This window comes from Scyliorhinus torazame, chromosome 16, assembly GCF_047496885.1.
Source record: "Scyliorhinus torazame isolate Kashiwa2021f chromosome 16, sScyTor2.1, whole genome shotgun sequence".
Taxonomy (NCBI): domain Eukaryota; kingdom Metazoa; phylum Chordata; class Chondrichthyes; order Carcharhiniformes; family Scyliorhinidae; genus Scyliorhinus; species Scyliorhinus torazame.
Genome location: NC_092722.1, coordinates 185705259 through 185725042, shown reverse-complemented (window position 1 = coordinate 185725042; position 19784 = coordinate 185705259). Strand labels below are relative to the sequence as shown.

At 45.1% G+C, this 19784-nt stretch overlaps 1 protein-coding gene across 1 annotated transcript in view; it reads left to right on the top strand.

Moving 5' to 3' along the window:
• The window catches only part of got1 (glutamic-oxaloacetic transaminase 1, soluble), a 76225-nt gene that overhangs the window by 36747 nt on the left and 19694 nt on the right, over positions 1 to 19784 (top strand). Inside the window, exons 6-8 of the mRNA XM_072479602.1 lie at positions 5404 to 5554; positions 17120 to 17285; positions 19327 to 19469. Of these exons, the coding sequence (XP_072335703.1) occupies positions 5404 to 5554; positions 17120 to 17285; positions 19327 to 19469 (460 nt within the window). The remainder of the gene's footprint in view (positions 1 to 5403; positions 5555 to 17119; positions 17286 to 19326; positions 19470 to 19784) is intronic.

Sequence of the window (19784 nt, the reverse complement as noted above, 5' to 3'; positions counted from 1 at the left end):
CGGACTAGAGCGGCCTACTGGTTATTTTTCAAAGAAATTGAATTCTCACCAGAAAAAGAATTTTAACGATTGAGAAGGAGACTTTTGAGTTTGGTGCTGGCTTTGCAACATTTTCACACATGTGACCAGCAATCCATCTGACACCATTATATATACTGATCATAATCCGTTGATGTTTTTGGAGTGATTCCAGAATAACAATGCAAGGCTGTTTCGCTGGAGTTTATTGTTACAGCCATTTCATTTAAAAATAGTACATGTGCCAGGACGAGAAAACATGACAGCCGATGCTTTGTCTCGAATGTGATGAACAGAAGCAGGCTCGGTGGAGGAAGAAGAACTAAAATGGACTTTCGGGTTTTGTTTCATTAAAAAAATAAATGTATATTCACGGTCCATATTTCTTAAAGAATGGTGAAAAGGTGAAAAATGAAACTTATCTTGAAGTTGATGGTTTATTTTTTTTTTCTTGAGGGGGAGGGAGGAGGGAGAGGGGTTTTGTTTGTAAGGTGGAAAATATTGTTATTGAAAAATTCTTAATAAAAACATTTTTTTTAAAAAAAAGAGAACTTTAACTTTTTCAATGTATGTATTGTCTGATGTTGTTCTTGTTTTTAATATCGTGCCTTTAATATCGTGCCTGCCTCCTGCCTATGTGCTTCACACTGTATGGCAATAAAAATAAACACTATCAGTATAAAATCATTTTAAAACTCACGTCCCCCCTCATTGAACAAAGTCAAACTTTTAGTGGAGTTTCTGTCAAAGATGGGAATAGGGAAGTTCTCCGATCAATTACTTGCTGTTTGCTGGCTTGATGAGAAGGCCACAGTTGGGGGTTCATTTGGGGTCGGGGGGAGATCCATAAAACATCATGGGGTGCACAACGTAAAAGCATTCCTCCAATCTGTACTAAATCTTGGAAGTTGCGGATAAGATTCCGAGAAGTGATAGCGAATGTTGATTGTTTGCTGTCTGAAATTCTGCTTTGTGGTTTCATTTTGGCTGTTCAGCAAACTGTGCAAGGTACAGCATGTGTAGATTGTTCATACAGCGAGTGCTATTGCTAAATCTGTACTTGCAGTATCTGATCCACAATAAAGGTGTAATACATCCGAACTGTTGTCCATTTTTCTGCCAAGTGGAGTTATTGAATTTACAACATCCCTGTGTAGCAGCTGTGCCTGTCTGTTAACCTCTCCCAGCACTACCTTTGGTGAACTGTACTGATTCTCCAATGTAATCTTCAACTACCTTCACCTGGAAACTTTGGCATTATTTAACCACTATTAAAAAAAATATATATACTTCTATTCAAGGCATTTTCATATAAACAAACCGAATCGGAAGAGCAGCCAACACCCACTCCTCCCCTGATGTCAACCCCTCCTAACCCGCAGGGTCTTCCCCGCCTCCCCAAATTCTGAGATCAGCTCATTGACCTTCCTAAAAATGACTTGGGGATGAACATTGGGAGGTTCTGAAACACAAAACAGAAGCCTTGGCAGCACTGTCATTTTTACTGTCAGCACTCTCCCACCAGCGGTAGCAACCTCCAACCAAGCCAGGTGCAGCTTGTGCAACAGCTCCGTTCACCTGGATGACCAAGTACCTGCCTCCACCACCCTAAATGGTAATTCCCCATATCTTTCCTGCCCTCTAGTCTCAATCGGGAACACCTTGCTTTTCCCATATTCAATTTGTCGCCCAAGAACCGGCCAAACTCCCCTAGGATCCCCATGATGCTGCCCACCAGGTCTGAAATACACAGTAGGAAGTCGTCCACATACAATGAGACCCTATGCACAACGCCCTAAGTGCCACTGCCAGCGACTCTATTGCTAAGGCGGGGACAGCGGGCACCCCTGCTTCGTCCCCTGATGCAGCCCAGTACCCCAAACTCACTTGGTTCGTCTGCACACTCTCAACCGGCGCTTTCTACAGCCAATAATAATAATAATAATCTTTATCGTCACAAGTAGGCGTACATTAACACCGCAATGGAGGTACTGTGAAAAGCCCTTGTCGCCACACTACAGCACCTGTTCGGGTACACCTGAGGGAGAATTCAGAGAATGTCCAATTCACCTAACAAGCACCTCATTCCGGACTTGTTGGAGGAAACCAGAGCACCGGGATAACCCACTCAGACAGAATGAGAAGGGGAGATTCCGCACAGACAGTGACTCGAGCCCGGAATCGAACCTGGTGCTGTGAAGCCACAGTGCTAACCACTATGCTACCCACCAATCTACAAACCCCTGTGTGAACCCAAAGCACCCCAGCACCTCCAGATACGGCTGCTCCACCAAATCAAACGTCTTCTCAACGATCAAACGTCCATCGCCACCACTATCTCCATCTGCTGCCCCTTCGAAGGCATCATAATTACATTGAGCAACCTCCTCCCCCTTCACTGACAGCTGCCTCCCCTTCACAAAACCTGTTTGATCTTCGCTCCTCACCCCATGGAAACAGTCCTCCATTCGCGATGCCAACACCTTCACCAATAATTATATTGGGCGGTACGACCTGAACTGCTCGGGATCCTTATACTTTTTTAAAATCGGGGAATGTAGGGTTTCCTCCTCCTCCTCCACCCCCCCCCCCCCCCCCCCCCCCCCGGCCCCCCATCCTCTCACTTGCTTCATTATACGCCCTCACCAGTAGTGGCCCCAGGTCCGCCCCAAACTTTTTATATAACTCGACTGGGAACCTGTCCGGTCCTGGTGCCTTCCCTGCCTGCATCGTTCCCCATACCATCGATCACCCTCCCTCAGCCCAATTGAGGCTCCCAGCCCCTCCACTTTGGGGAAACTCTCGTCCATCCTGGAACCGTCACGTCGCCTCCTCTTGGCTGGGGACTCTGACTCATAGGACCTTCTATAAAACGGCTCGAACATTCATCCTCTCCGGGTCCATCACCACCATGCCCTTATCATCACTAACTCTGCTGATCTCTCTCGCCTCCTCTTGCTTTCTCAACTGATGGGCCAACATCAAGCTTGCCTTCTCCACATATTCATACACTGCCCCTCTAGCTGTCTGCAGATGCCCCATTGCCTTCCCCGTCAAAACTAGCCCAAACTTCATCCTGTAGCCGCTGCCTCTCCTTCAACAGTCCTGCATCCAGCGCCTCTGAGTATCTCCTGTCCACCCTCAAAATCTCGTCCGCCAATCTAGCCCTCTCCTCTCGCTCCGTTTTCTCCCTATGCTCCCAGGTTGATATAAACTCTCCCTGACTATCGCATTGCCTCCCATGATGCAGCGGCCGCGCCGTCCACATATTGTTTAGCTCCCCGAATAGCTGCCCTCACCCACTCGCACCACAGTCTGCCAACAACCCCACCTACACTGGGGGCAACCACAATCACTGAATACGCCAATTTGGCTACCCCCACCGGCAATTTCCTGTCCAGCATGAAAACGATCAATCCAGGAGTACATCCGTTGCACATGTGAGAAATATGGAACCCCCTCCCCCAACACCCTCTCAGCACCTTTGCCACTGCCGACAACCTCGACAACTTGGGACCCAACCGGTCCAAGCTCTGATCTATGACCATATTAAAGTTGTGCCCACCCCCCCGATCGGCCACTGTACTCCCCACCTCGAATGCAGCCCGCTTATTAACCAACCCCCCCCCCCCCCCCCCCCCCCCCCCCCCCCAAAATCTTCATGTCCAGCCCCGAATGGAACACCTGGTCCAGTCATCCTTTTTTTCAACCTCGTCTGGTCCCCCAATTTCACATGTGTCTCCTGCCAAAAAAAGCTACGCCTGCCTTCAAACTCCAATGCATGAACACATGCAACCATTTAACCGGCCCATTCAACCCCCTCACGTTCCACATGACCAGCCTGGTCAGGGGGGCACCCCATATCCCTTTTTGACCTGGCCTGTGACCCTATAAGCCCACCCTTGGATGTACATTGTCAGTGATCTCTTCCCAACTGCACCACACCCATGTCAGCAACCCCCGCCCCTTGTGGCAACCTTACAGCTGACTCACTAACTAGCCTGCCCAGCTAGCATGGTGACTTCTGTCCAAGGCCGCCAACCGTCCATCCTTCCCTAAAAAGTAACAAAAGGCACACTCGTCATCATTATTCCCCCATGGAACCCGGCCCCCAAAAACCCAACACCAAACACTTTAAAGAACACGCTTTGTCCTCTCACTCCTCACAGTCCATTGTTCCTGACAAATTCCATCACCTCTTTCGGTGTGTCGAAATAAAGCTTGCTTCTAGAAAGCCATCCACAGCCGGGCCGGGTACTTTACCCTAAACTTCACCCCGTTTTTTGAAGAGGGCAGCTGTAATCTGGTTAAACTTGGCCGCCCTCTTCGCCAGCGCTCCGCACTTGGGTCCTGGTACACCCACAGCTCATTCCCTTCCCAGGTACATTTCCTGGTCTGCCTCGCCCATCGAAGGATCTTCTTGTCCAGAAAGCGGTGCAACTGCACCACCATCCCCTCTGTGGCTCGCCTGTCTCTGACCTCCTCAGTGCCCTGTGCACTCGGTCCAATCAAAGCCCCCCCCCCCCAATCCTTGCCACGTACACCGTGGCCTCCGCTCCTTCAATGCCTTCAGGCATCCAGACCACCCTTAAGTTTTACCTTCTAGAGTGAGTCTCCAAATCCTCTGTCTTCTCACTCAGCTTTTTTTTTTTTTGCCTCTCCCACTCCCACCTCAGCCACCAACGAGGCCAACTGCTCCTCGTGCTCCCCCACCACCACCTCCACTTTCTGAATTGTCTGATCTTGGGACTCCACCCTCTGCTCCACTCACTCAATCCCAGATCTCAGCGGTTCCACCACTTTGTTCCGGTCTTCCAGGGCCTCTTTCCTCTGCTGCCGAAACTTCTCATTCAAGAACTCCTCCAACTGCTCCGTTGACCACAGGGTGGGCAGCACAGATCCCTTGTCCATTGCCATCTTTGCCTGTGGTGCACCACAACGACTCTTTCTCCAGCAGTTCTTTCTTCCTTGCACCACGCCTTGTCCGTGAATCCATCCACCAGCCACACAAGAGGCGTATTACCTTCCCCAGGCACTCCTGTACCTTTTGCCCTCCAATACTTTGCTCTGTGGGAGGGGAAAGGACTAAAAAATTCCACCTTGAGCAGGAGTCACAATGTGTGACCACTCACTCCATGGCCACCACTAGAAGTCGTCTTCACCACGATTTGAGTGTGAGTTGTTTGTTGCAGACTCTTATCTACATTTGTCCCTTTTGAACTGTGTAGGAATAAAGAGCAGACTAAAAATGTAGGTGAAGTTGCTGAAAATGGTGGGAAATGTAGAGGAGTGCAATTCAACTGTTGAGCCAGAAGTGATCCTTTGCAGTTTCGCTTTGTGTGTGTGTGTTGTATCCTCACGCCTGTATTTTCTGTCCATTTGCAGCGAAGATCGCTTTTCCCTTTCTTTGATTCAGCTTATCAGGGCTTTGCATCTGGAGACTTGGATAGAGATGCCTGGGCTATTCGTTACTTTGTGAGCCAGGGCTTCGAGCTCTTCTGTGCACAGTCATTTTCTAAGAATTTTGGACTATACAGTAAGTAATAGTTTATTTCTAAATTTTAAAATGTAACAGGAGCCAAGCACAGTGAAGGAAGCAAAATGACAAACTAGCAACAATATCTACTGATATCCTGAATAATCCCAAGTAGGGTGAAAGTCTGCAACCCATTCTACCGCACTTGAATAGATGAAGAACAAATGGGGTCTAAACATAAATGCATATATTCTGCCACAGACTAATAAACGGTCAGAGTTCCAAATAGGTTGACCTCTCTGGGAAAAGTCCTGACTAAAAGCTTATTAACTATAAAAACAAGGGCATCACGGTAGCACCAGTGGATAGCACTGTGGCTTCACAGCACCAAGGTCCCAGGTTCGATTCCCCGCTGGGTCACTGTCTGTGCAGAGTCTGCATGTTCTCCCCGTGCCTGCGTGGGTTTCCTCCAGGTGCTCCGGTTTCCTCCCACAGTCCAAAGACGTGCAGGTTAGGTGGATTGGCCATGATAAGTTGTCCTTGGTGACCAAAAAGGTTAGATGGGGTTTTTGGGTTACGGGGATAGGGTGGAAGTGAGGGCTTAAACGGGTCGGTGCAGACTCGATGGGCCGAATTGCCGCCTCCTGCACTGTATGTTCTATGTCTATGTCTAAGAGTGTAGCAGGACACAGGCCTGCAACTGAAGCTGTGGATGTGCCCAGTTATTGTCAAATTTTGATTGCGTTTGATAAATGCTTGGGTTAGTTGGTTCCATTTGCCTCTAAGCAGACTGAACTTTGCTTTATGGAAGTTGGCTCTGGCTGCACCCTCTTGTGATATGGACCAGTTTCGACATCCATCACATGTAACTCCGATGGACCGTGTCAAGTCTAAAGGCAGAGAAGATTGGTTTAAATAGCCAGACAGCTTTATGCTGCAGCAAGGTTAAGCAAACAAACAGGAATGATCAATCTTTCAAGCTTGCATTCATACAATGACAGAAAATTGTGAAGTCATGCCTTGATCTGCAGATGGTAGTTTGTTCTCCGAACACTAGTGGTTGCCAAGTATAATGTTTATTATTGTCACAAGTAGGCTTACGTTAACACTGCATTGAGGTTACTGTGGAAAGCCCCTAGTGTCACACTCCGGCACCTGTTAGGGTCCAAATTACCTAACCGCACGTCTTTCGGGACTTGTGGGAGGAAACCCACGCAGACATGGGGAGAACGCGCAGACTCCGCACAGACCGTGACCAAAGCCGGGAATCGAACCTGGGACTCTGGCGCTGTGAAGCAAATTTCTATCTATTTTCTCCTTGCTGTTCTTCACATCTACCCATTCCTCCTCCCTTGTCAAAATATATTAAACAAATTCAATGCTAAAGGAGTGAGCATTTAGGATCAGCAACTAATGCTGGGTTCACCAGCAATAACACAACATGAATGAAACTTTGACATCTGCCTGCCACTTCAGGTTAAGTGATTGTTCAGCAACCAGGCACTTGAGCTGCTGCCAGGGACAGGGTGGTGGGCAAGAAATGTTCGAGTGGCGTAGCGGTTAGCACTGCTGCCTCATGGGGCCGAGGACACTGGTTCGATCCCGGCCCCAGGTCTCTGACCCTGTGGAGTTTGCACATTTTCCCCGTGTCTGCGTGGGTTTCACCCCCACAACCCAAAGATGCGCAGGGTAGGTGGTTTGGCCATGCTAAACTGTCCCTTAATTGGGGGGGGGGGGAATAATTGAGTACTTAAATTTATTTTTAAAAAATTTTGAGCGGCTCAGATGAGGCTTTGCTGATCACTGACCTTTTTTTAAAAACATTTTTTAAAATTACGAATGCTTCGAGTCCCTTAAGGTTACTTCAGAATTCAGGTCTTTATATCAAGTATACAAACAATTAGGCATTGATTTCTACTGGGGCAGAGAATTCAGAGGGTGACAATGCTCTCTCACTGAGACAGGCATCTGAATAGGCCTTGCACCATTTTAAATTTCTGAGCCTAATTTAAATAATCCAGGACAGTCTCTGGACAGAAATGGCTGACGGCGGGAAGGAAATTGGTTTGGGAGCCCTCGGCATCAGCTTGCGCTGGGGAGGTGCTCCTGCACCTCTTGACGCCAGAACCAAGCAGAAGACAAAAAGAGCTGGGGAGGCTTGGGATTCCTTGAGTTTCCTGGACCCAGCAAACCTACTCAAGGTGGTGGAGTTGTGGTGATGTCACCGGACTAGTAATCCAGGGGACATGGGTTTGAGTCCTACCCCAGGAGCTGGTGGAATTTAAATTCAATTAATAAAACTGGATTAAAAGCTAGCCTTGGTAATGGTGACCATGCAACCAATGTCAATTGTCTTAATAACCCACCTGGTTCGCTAATGTCCTTTTCGGGAAGGAAATCTTCTGTCCTTACCTGGTCTGGCCTACATGTGACTCCAGACCCGCCAGCAATGTGGTTGACTTGTAAATGCCCCAGCAAAATATACCAAGAGATGAAAGCAGAGGGGGAAGCGCTAGTAGAAGAATTGAAAGGTAAATTGGGGGAGGAGATTGAGGAAGGGCTATGGGCCGACGCCCTGGGTAGGGTTAATACCTCTTCCTCGTGTGCCAGGCTCAGTCTGATACAATTTAAGGTGGTTCACAGCGCATTTGACGAGGGCGAGGCTGAGTAGGTTCTTTGGGGTAGAGGATAGATGTGAAAGATGTTCAGGGAGCCCGGCGAACCATGTCCATATGTTTTGGTCATGCCCAGCATTGGAGGGGTTCTGGAGAGGAGTGGCGGGAGTAATATTCCAGGTGGTGAAAGTCCAGGTCAAGCCAAGCTGGGGGCTAGCAATATTTGGAGTAGTGGATGAGCCGGAAGTGCAGGAGGCGAAAGAGGCCGGAATTCTGGCCTTTGCGTCCCTAGTAGCCCGGCGAAGGGTCTTGCTATTGTGGAAGGAGACGAAGCCCCCTAGCCTGGAGGCCTGGATTAATGACATGGCGGGGTTCATAAAATTGGAGAGAATTAAGTTTGCTTTGAGAGGGTCTGCACAGGGGTTTTACAGGCGGTGGCAACCGTTCCTAGATTATCTCGCGGAGCGTTAGAAGAAGGTCGATCAGCAGCAGCAGCAATCCTTGGGGGGAGGGAGGAAATGAGAGACTGTCTGAGGGGATGGACGAGCGGGAGATAGCATGGAGGGTGGGGGGAAATGGTACGCGCGGGCAAGAGCCAGTGTATAAAGCTATGTAAATCCATCTTGCCTTGTATGTATCTTGCTCAGGGAGAATTTGCGTTATTTTGTTACGGGGGGGGGGGTTATTGTTTGTAAGGGGAAAAAATTGTGTTGTTAAAAAACCTTAATAAAAATATTTTTAAAAAAGTAAATGCCCCAGCAAGCCACTCCTTTGTATCAAAATTGCTATAAAATCTACAAAGAGCAATGAAACTGGCAACGACCTAGGCAACAGCAACCCCAACCCCCTTGACTCTGCAAAGACCCCCTCACAAACTCTGGCTTGTGCTAAAATGGGATGAGGTGTCTTATGGATTACTCGAGCAACAGCCTGACATTGTCATGCTCACAAAATCATACTTTATAGTCAATGTCTCCGAAAACACCATTACCATCTCTGGGTATGTCCCAGAGGTGGTGGAACAGTGATGATCAATTGGGAAGGAGTTGTCCTGGGAGTTCTCAAATCTCCTCAGCTGATGAATCTGTACTCCCTGTTGTACACCACTTGGATGAAGCCCTGAAGGTGGCACGGATGCAAAATGTGTTCTGGTTGGGGGACTTCAATGTCCATCACCAAGAGTGGCTCGGTAGCACTGATATTGACTGAGCTGGCCATATTTGGTAGACTAGGTGGTGAGGGAAAAACCTACTTTACCTCGTCTGCACCAGTTTACCTGTTGCAGATGTACCTACCCATGATGGAATCGGTAGGTGTTACTACTACATATTCCTTGCCTAGACAAAGTCACGTCTTCACATTGAGGTACCCTCCATCATGTGTTGTGGCACTGTCATCATGCTAAATGGAATAGACTTCTGACAGGTATAGCAACTGTAATCTGGGCATCTATGTGGGCATCAGCAGCAGTAGAAATGGATACAACAGCAATCTGACCCGGCATATCCCCACTCTACCATTGCCATCAAACTGGGGATCAATCCTGGTTCAATGAAGAGTGCAGGAGAGCATGCCAAAAAATGCGGTGTCAAGTTGGTGAGGCTGCAGCATAAGCAGCAAGTGGTCGACAGCTAAGCGATCTCGCAACCAATTGTTCGGGTCAAAGCTCTGCAGTTCTGTCACATCCTGTCATAAATGTTGGTTTGTGGGCTCCACAAATACCTCAATCCTCAATGATGGAGCATCATCAGCCAATTTGATTCACTGCATATAGCATCACTAAACACTTTGAAGGCACTGGGTATTGCAAAGGCTATATGCTCCAGGACTAGCCGTATCCCGAACCAAGCTGTTCCAGTATAGCCACATCACTGGCATCTGCCTGGCAATGTGGAACATTTCCCAGCTATGTCCTGTACACACAACACAGGACAAATCTGACCAGGTCAGATGCTGCCCTATCAGTCTACACTCAATATTCAGCAAAGTGATGGAAGGTGTCGTCGACAGTGCTCTCAAGCAGTGCTTACTCAGCAATAACCTGCTCATGATGCTCCGCTTGGGTTCCACCAGGGTCACTCAGCTCCTGTTCTCATTGCAGCCGTGGTTCAAATATGGACAAAAGAGCTAAATTCCAGAGGTGAGTGGAGTGTGACTGCCCTTGAGATCAAGGCAGCATTTTCTTTCAAGTATGGAATCAAGGAGCTCTAACAACTGGCAGGGGACGGGACTCTATGCTGGTTGGACTCATACATGGCACCATTTGCAACTCTGCAGATACCAAAGCAGTCTGAGGCCATATGCAGCAAGAGCTAGGCAACTTTCAAGCTTGGACAGATAAATGGCAAGTAAAATTCATGCCACAAGTGACAGGTGATTATATCTAACCAGAGAGAATCCAACCATGTCCACATGATAGTGAATCCCCCATTATCAACACCCTGGGGGTTGCTATTGACCAGAAATTGAACTGGACTAGCAGTATAAATACAGTGGTTACAAGAGCAAGCCACAGGCTGGGAATTCAACAAAGTAATTCACCTCTTGACTCCCCAAAGCCTGTCCACTATCTACAAAGGCACAAGTCAAGAGTGTGATGAAATATTCACCACTTGCCTGGATGACTGCAGCTCCCACAACATTCGAAGCTCAACATCAACTGGGACACAGCAGCCTGTTTTCAGCAACCGCCTTCAACATTCATTCATTTCACCACCAATGCACAGTGGCAGCAGTGTGTACCATCTGTAAGACGCACTTTCCAAACCAGTGACCTTACCAACCAGAATGACCAGGGCAGCAGATGCAAATTCCCTTCCAAGCCTGACTTGGTATTACTTTGCTGTGACTGTCAAAATCCTGGATCACCCTCCCTAACAGCACTGTGTGTACCTACATGGATGGTAACTTTTCAAGGTGATAGCCACTACCTTCTTGAGGGCAAGTGTAAGGATGTGTGTAATACTGGCAAAGCTAGCATCCTAAATCATTTGTAGGCTTTTTAACAATCTTATTACTTTCCTGGGTGATGCATTTCCTTATAGCAGTAGGACATTTGCCAGACTAGTACCAGAGATGAAGTACTTCAGTTAATTATTAAGCTGGTGAAACTGGGCATTTTCTTCAGAGCAGAAAAGGTTAATGGGAGATTTAGTAGAGGTGTTCAAAATTATGATGGGTTTTGATAGGGTTAATTGGGCAGGGTGGTGGAAGCTGTTCAATAGTAAGTTGAAAAAGAGAACTGGATAAATACTTGAAGGGGAAAAGGTTGCAGGGATGCGGGGAGAGCAGTGAGACTAATTGAAGCTGCCACAGGCATGATGGGCCGATTTGGCTGTCTTATGCAGTGTATAATTCTATGAATTGTCTCCATCAGCAGCGTGTCTGCAGTACTGCTATAAATCCAGAAGGTGGCAGACAGTGAGTGCAAGTGGAGCGGTGGGGGTAATACTACAGATATGTAATAATTTACACCTGTTTGTTTCCTAAAATAGATCAAAGCTTTTGCTCAGGGGCATGTGATATTCAGAAAAACGTGCTTTGATTTTGTTCTATTAGGTCCTGACGAAGCAACTGGTGTTTTAAAAAAAAAAAAAAATTATGTAACTTTTTTTTCCAAACGGAGTCTGTAATTGTGCATCAGGCTGCACATCATTATAAACTGATTTTAAGCAACATTTTACTTTGCTATGATTAGGGGTATTGGAGTTTCTGCTTTGGGAGCAATCAAAAATTGTGCCCAAAGTGCACTTTAAATTGCACTAGTTAGGTTAGGCTTCAATTTTCCATTAAAATTAATTTGTCTAATCAGAAGCGTAAAGTTTTCCATAGACCAGCACAATTGGGCAGTGCAATAGATTGCAATTGTTTTTTTTTGACAATTAAAGTAGTTGCTGATATTTAAGTGCGGAACCTATTGCAGTTTAGTAACCAAAATCATGCCGTGAGTAACCCTATTTAAAATAATTGAAAAGAACTTTTTTTTTAAAAAGCATGAACAGATCATTGAACAGTTTCATTCCAGACTGTGCTCAAACAGAGTTTGAGCGTTGAAATTCCGTTTAAAAATTGATCAGTTCACAATAGAAATAGATGGGCGCAGTATTGAAAATGCAATCTTCAAATCATTGCATAAACATTACATTTGTACATTAAAAGGTTTGAAATCTATATTCTGTTGGATTATGATCTTTCATAAAAAGTTAGACTTCATTTAACCCGAAAAAAATATTTCCCACAACTACTGGATTAGCCTTGGGTTGTGGTCAGCCTTTTATGTTACGTTGTGGTAAGCACCTTTTTAAGTTCAGTGGATTGCTGTGCAGAGAACCCAACTCTTCAGTGTAACAACTTGTAGCTAGGGTGGCACAATGGTTAGCATTGCTGTTTACGGCACTAAGGACCCGGGCTCGATCCCGGCCCCGGGTCGTTGTCTGTGGAGTTTGCACATTCTTCCCGAGTGGGTTGCGTGGGTTTCAGCCCCACAACCCTAAGATGTGCAGGTTAGGTGGATCAGCTATGCTAAATTGCCCCTTATTGGAAAAAAAATTGGGTACTCTTTTAAAAAAAAAAAAAAAAAAAAAAAAAAAAATTGTTTTAAACTTTTGATATATTCGCTATTAACATATGAAACAACCAAAGGCACTTCATTGGACGGTAATGAAATTAATTTGATGCCGAACCACATTGTGACAGATTGGTCAAAGAGGTATGTTTTTAATGAGTGGCTTAAAGGTGGAAAGGGAGACGAGCATTTTAGGGAGTGAATTCCAGTGCTTTTAGTAGCTTAAGACACAGCCACCAATGGGATGCTCGTGAATGGGACTCAAATGTTGTTTAGAATATGAGCAGTAGTGTTTTTGGTGAGCTCTAGTCATATAGGATTGAAACTATTCTTCCAACATTCTCTTTATCCACGTTGACTGAATGAACCCACTCCGATTCTTCGCCCAGAGTGAACGGAAAGGAAGAATTGGATTTTTCAACGCACTGTATCACTTTTTGGTTGGCTGTTGAGGACGACGTGTGGCAGCCATTTTGAGCAGTGCGATGCCACAAAACAGCAATGAGATAAATGACCCATGAAGTTTAATTTTGGTATTTTGGTTAAGGGTGAGATATTGGTCAGGGCAATCTGTAAGCCTTGTAATCAGAAGTGGCATTTTAATACCAACATTTGGGACAATCTAAATATCCATTTGGATGTTCTTGGCCACAGTTGAATGGCTCTACATGCTTCAGAAAATGAGTATGTGCTCTTGAGATCCAGCTGTTCTTGTTCTTTTATTCTTTTCTTTTGAACATTCTGTGAGATTTTACATCTGCTTGTCATTCCAAAGCTGCACTACATACTTGATCAGATGTAGTTCAGTAGGAATCTTGGCTGCAGCTTAAAAATTCCAAAATTTGTAAAATAAAACCCATTGCATTCCAAGTCAACCCAACAAAACAACTTTTGGGGCATGAGATTTCAATTTTTAAACATGGAACAGTGATGTTCACAGTGAGTTTGATACACATCCCATTAATGAATAAATGGTCAACCAAGGCTTAAGGGACTGACTGGTCTCTTCCTGTTCCTGTCTAGTTCTGGTCACTAGGGGATCCTGTTATACCCCTTGGCTATGTAATGGGAGGCATAAGTATCAGGTGGCATGTTCTTAACCCTAACTACAAAATTCTCAGACTGTTAGGGGAGTGGTCAGTAATGGTGTATGTTAAAGTAGCTAAGGCAGACTCTAACTTGTAATGTAGATCTCAAAAAGGAGTTGCTCAACATTATTCACTCTTTAACCAACTAAATCTTGCAGATTTTCTTCAAATAAAAAGGCACTTTTTATCCTATCACCAGCAGTGATGATCAGACCTCTTGCTTGCAAACTCATCTAGCTCAATATGCAAGAATAAGTATTGAGAATAAGGAGACTGCCAAAATAATTCAATTGAATATAAACAAAAGATGCTTGAACTACAATAAACAGGATGTGGAGATGCCGGCGTTGGACTGGGGTGAGCGCAGTACGAAGTCTTACAACACCAGGTTAAAGTCCAACAGGTTTGTTTCGATGTCACTAGCTTTCGGAGCGCTGCTCCTTCCTCAGGTGAATGAAGAGGTATGTTCCAGAAACACATATATAGACAAATTCAAAGATGCCAAACAATGCTTGGAATGCGACCATTAGCAGGTGATTAAATCTTTACAGATCCAGAGATGGGGTAACCCCAGGTTAAAGAGGTGTGAATTACATCAAGCCATAAAGTTGGACTTTAACCTGGTGTTGTACTGTACAATAAACAGGGCAGAGCAAAATGAAGGGAATAGGTTTGGGGTTAAAATGATGATTCTAAAAGGGAACTGTATCTTCACTATAAAAGGTATTGAGAGTTATAAGAAATATTTACTTTTTCTTGGGTTGAGAAAAGTAGTCTAATTATACATGGTAAAGATATTTCAATGAAGGGCTCCAGTGACGCTTTTTGGGTTTTCAAGCGGGGAGGGAAGCATGAAAACTAAATAATACGTAGACCAATTCAACCCCCCCCCCCCCCCCCCCCAAAGTAGACAACACAAATTATACTAAAAGAAAACAGTAAACTTAACAGTCGACAGCAATCAATTCTTTGAAGAAAGAGACATGGTTTCCATCTACAAAAAAACATTCTCAGTTGAACTCCTCAACATTTAATCTTCTCCAGATATAAGAAGGACATCAAATTTTCAGTAAGAAGTCTTACAACACCAGGTTAAAGTCCAACGGGTTTGTTTCGATGTCACTAGCTTTCAGAGCGCTGCTCCTTCCTCAGGTTCACCTGAGGAAGGAGCAGCGCTCCGAAAGCTAGTGACATCGACGAAACAAACCTGTTGGACTTTAACCTGGTGACTTCTTACTGTGCTCACCCCAGTCCAACGCCGGCATCTCCACATCATCAAATTTTCAAACCAGGATGCAGCACTGGGTGGCTTGGGAGATTTACAGGTTAATAAAATCCGCCAGTGACCTTTTTTTGGTCTGGATATTTTTAATATCTCAAAGATTAGAATTGCATCAAAGACCCAGAAATGTTTGTAGTTTGCTTTTCCTTTTAATCTGATGGGAATTCTTTCCTCGGGAGGCCCTTTGTTCTCTTTCAGACTCAGTCATTCTAATATTCTCTTGGTCGGATTGACATTCTCCACTTTTCCATTCAAAGTTCTGCAGCCCCTATCCTAGTCCACACACTTGCCCATCGCCCTCTATTCTTCTCTCTGCTTTCTTACATTGATTCCCAGTTCAATCAACCTTAGATTCACAATTCTCATCCTGTTAAATGCCTTTGTGGCCTCAGCCCTCTCGTATCTCTCTGAAATTTCTCTGGCTGTAGGCGCATTCCTCCCACACTCAAACACACTCTCCTTCTGACTGTAGAATCCATTGCCGAGCATTAGTTAGTATACCTTCAGCACTTAGTGTACCTTCAGCTACTTCAGTCTGTCCTCTGGAAATTCCTTCTGCTTTGCTGTCCTGCCATGACCCTCCTTAAAGCTCGCCTTTGTGACCAACCTTTGATTTACTCACCAGATCTTTCCTTTAGCTAGGGGTCTATGTTTTCATGCTTCCGGAATGCTGCTTAGGATTTTTTTCTACTAAAGGTAGGTTTATTCTTTCATGGTATATGAGCAGTGTTTGCAAGGCCAGCATTTACTTCTAAGATTAATTGTCACTTTTTAAAAATAAATTTAGAATACCCAATTAGTTTTTTTCCAATTACGGAGCAATTTAGCGTGGCCAATCCACCTATTCTGCACATCTTTGGGTTGCCGGGATGAAACCCACGCAGACACTGGGAGAATATGCGAACTCCACACACAGTGGGACGGGTTCGAACCCGGGTCCTCCGTGTTGTAGGTAGCAGTGCTAACCACTGTGCCACCGTGCTGCCCTAAAGATTAGTTGTCTAGCATTAATGATTCTGTTATTGAATAAAATGTACAGTGAATGTCCTGCATTAACATTTAGACCTCATTATCATAGATTATCATAGAATTTACAGTACAGAAGGAGGCCATTTGGCCCATCGCGTCTGCACCGGCTCTTGGAAAGAGCACCCTACCCAAGGTCAACACCCCCACCCAACACTAAGGGCAATTTTGGACTCAAAGGGCAATTTAACATGGCCAATCCACCTAACCTGCATATCTCTGGATTGTGGGAGGAAACCGGAGCTCCCGGAGGAAACCCACGCACACACTGGGAGAACGTGCAGACTCTGCACAGACAGCGACCCAAGCCGGAATCGAACCTGGGACCTAGGAGCTGTTAAACAACTGTGCTATCCTCAATGCTACCGTGCTGCCCTAGATAAATAGATCATGCCATACAACATGGCGCCGGCCATGCGTGAACCCAACCTGCCATCTGCGACTCCACAGCCCACCCAGTACCCCCAGCCCTAGCAGATCTTTGTGTACAGTTTAGAGATGAGTGGTGGCACAGTGGTTAGCACTGCTGCCTCACGGCACCAAGGTCCCAGGTTTGATCCCAGCTCTGGGTCACTGTCCATGTGGAGTTTGCACATTCTTCCCCTGTTTATGTGGGTTTTTCCCCCACAACCCAAAGATGTGCAGGCTAGGTGGATTGGCCACGCTAAATTGCCCCTTAATTGGGAAAAAATGAATTGGGTACTCCATTTTTAAAAGAAAGCAAAATTAGTGTTGGATTTAAATATTTGCTCAAGAGGAAACATTGTTTTATTCTGTGGGGTTGCTCAGAGTCAGCTCACTAACTCCGACATTTAGTGCTGGTTTATCACCATCACAGAATCTTGAACATCATTGTGCATGCTTGCCCATTTTATTCTGATGTGTGTATTGAGTAATAGGCTGAAGAAATTATGGAATGCATTCAAGGAAAAACTTCTGGAAGCACGATTATCTTAACTCCCAGTAAATTTGCCTTGGACACAAGAATCTTGTATTTCAATGTTAACACAATGATCCATTTCTTTCCTTTTCCCTTTTCCCCGTGTTTAGATGAACGAGTTGGGAATCTGTGCATTGTGGCTAAGGACGATGACAATGTGACCAAGATTCGATCTCAAATGGAGAAGCTGGCCCGTACTATATGGTCGAACCCGCCCGCTCACGGGGCTCGTATTGTAGCCATGACGCTTGGTAACCCACAACTTTATACTGAATGGTGAGATGTTGATTTGAGAAATGTTTCAAAGATGCACTCTGACATACTGCTGCTTAACTCTCCTTGAGCAAAAAAAAAAGCATCTGCGGTTTTTAAAATGAAACTTTAAGCCTAAAATTATATTTTCAATACTTTGAACGTGTTTCTGACTGACTGACGGGACAGAGTGGACACACAACCATGATGCAAGAGTTGGAAGTGGTTACCAAAATCTTACTTCAAACGATGGATTTCGCGACAGATTCTAAAGGTGCAGTAAGGTCGAGAGTAGAATGTTCATGGTTTTAAGAAACAATGAATTTTATATACTTGAGTCAACCCTTGGAATTCCAAAATAAAACCGAGTGCTGGAATTACTCAGCAGGCCTAACAGCACCTGTGGAGAGAGAAACAGAGTTAACGTTTCAAGTCAAATATGAGTCTTCAGAACTGGGAATTCTAACCCTTCTCTTTGTACACGTGTTCCTTTTATATTGGCAAGGGTACCCTTAAGGGAGAGTTCATTGAATGTATGAGAGATTGAGCTAATAGTTAAGGATCCTCTAAAAAAGAGTGATAATAGCATGATCAAATTCAAAATTCAGTTTGAGGGTGAGAAAGAGGAGTCCCACACATTCCAGAGCTGAACAAAGGTAATTACATAGGCACAAGGACAGATTTGGCCCTAGTGGACTGGGCAGGAAGAATAAAAGGTAGGACAGTTGATGAGCAGTGGCAGTTGTTCAAGATATTCAATTCCTCCCAAACAAAATATATTCCAGAGAGGAAGTTTGTAAGAGACGGAAAAAAATCCATGGCTAAGCATGGAAGTTAAAGATAACAAAGACAAAAACTAAGGCATGCCATATTGCAAACGCTAGTGATCAGCCATGATCATATTGAATGGTGGAGCAGGATCGAGGGGCTGAATGGCCTAATCCTATGTTTCCAAAACTGTATGTCAGTGAACTCTACGATAGGTTGTTTGCATGATATCTGATCCGTCATCTGTTCGGAGCTTCCGGCTGTGCCACTTTGTGCTCTCGATTGAAAAACAATTTTTAAAAAAATTGAGAATGAAAGAATTAAGACACCAAGATGGCTGGACCTCATCCCGCTGTCTTCAATTTTGCTCCCCCTCCTAGCATGATGTACGATGCCCTGATGTTTTTGAATGTGCTGCCTTGCATACTGCATTCTGATTAACATTTATCCGTGCCCGTGCCGCAGCTTTGCTTAATTTGTTTTATAACAATGTAGATTTCTACCAGGTGTTTTTTTAATACATCATCCTCTACTGCCTTACAGTCATATATTTGTGCCATACTTTGTTTTTGCTTTTGCTGTTTCCTCTGATTTCCCACCAGGTCCTTTGAATCTTTAATGTTAAGTTGGTTCTCCGAGGCATGTCCTCAAACAAATTCATAGAGTCATAGAATTTACAATGCAGAAGGAGGCCATTCAACGGCCCATCGAGTGTGCACCGGCCCTTGGAAAGAGCACCCTACTTAATCCCACGCCCTCACCCTATCCCCGTAACCCCACCGAACCTTTTTTGGACACTTAAGGGGCCAATCCACACAGCCAATCCACCTAATTTGCACATCTTTGGACCTCTTGCATTAATTTCCATTACTTTGCTTACCATTGGTATTTTTCTGTCCCAGCTCCATCATTGCACATACAGTAGCTTGTTGACTTCCCTTTAAAACTGGTTGCCTCTTTTCTCCTTTATTGCAGCCAAGTGTGCACTCCACTGGTGCATTAACACCCTGGTGAGATTTGTAATGTATGTGATTGTCCTTGCAGGCACCTACTAACTGGTGCGCAGTTCCAGCTAATACACTCTGGTGCATTTCACCCAAGTGCACCTACTGAAGATAGAGCAGAGATCAATGCAGGAATACCAATGTCAATTCTAGCAGTTGTATCCGCCAGAGTTAAAATCCGCTCGCCCTGCTCAGCGCAAATTAGAAATCAAACCTTGAACTTTCTAAGCTCATTATCGCATCAGACAGCTCAATGTCCACTAATCCACTGTAGTAATTTCACCCCACTCCAGGAAAGGTAATGTGAAGACCATGGCTGACCGTGTGTTACTGATGAGAGCACAACTGAAGGAGAAATTGGAGAAGCTGGGAACACCTGGCACATGGGACCACCTCACCCAGCAGATCGGAATGTTCAGCTTCACAGGACTTGACCGTATGTATCTAGACTAATGGAAGCCTGCCCGTTGTGTGATCGCGGACTCTTGAGATCACAGACGTGTCTGCGTTTTGTGGGGTCTAACCAACAGCACTTTCCAAAAATTTAACCAGCAGCGTTGAGATGCTCTGATGTTGTGCTGCAGCTTGAGTGAAACCAAGGAGAAGGTTTAAAATAGGAGGATAAACTAATGGTCAGATGTCAGAAAGCATTCTCTGGTCAAGAGTGGCAAGAGTACTAAAAGAAGGAAAAGAAGTCGAACCTCATACAAGGTCCATCTGTTTTGGACAAATTTATGTATAGATTAATATT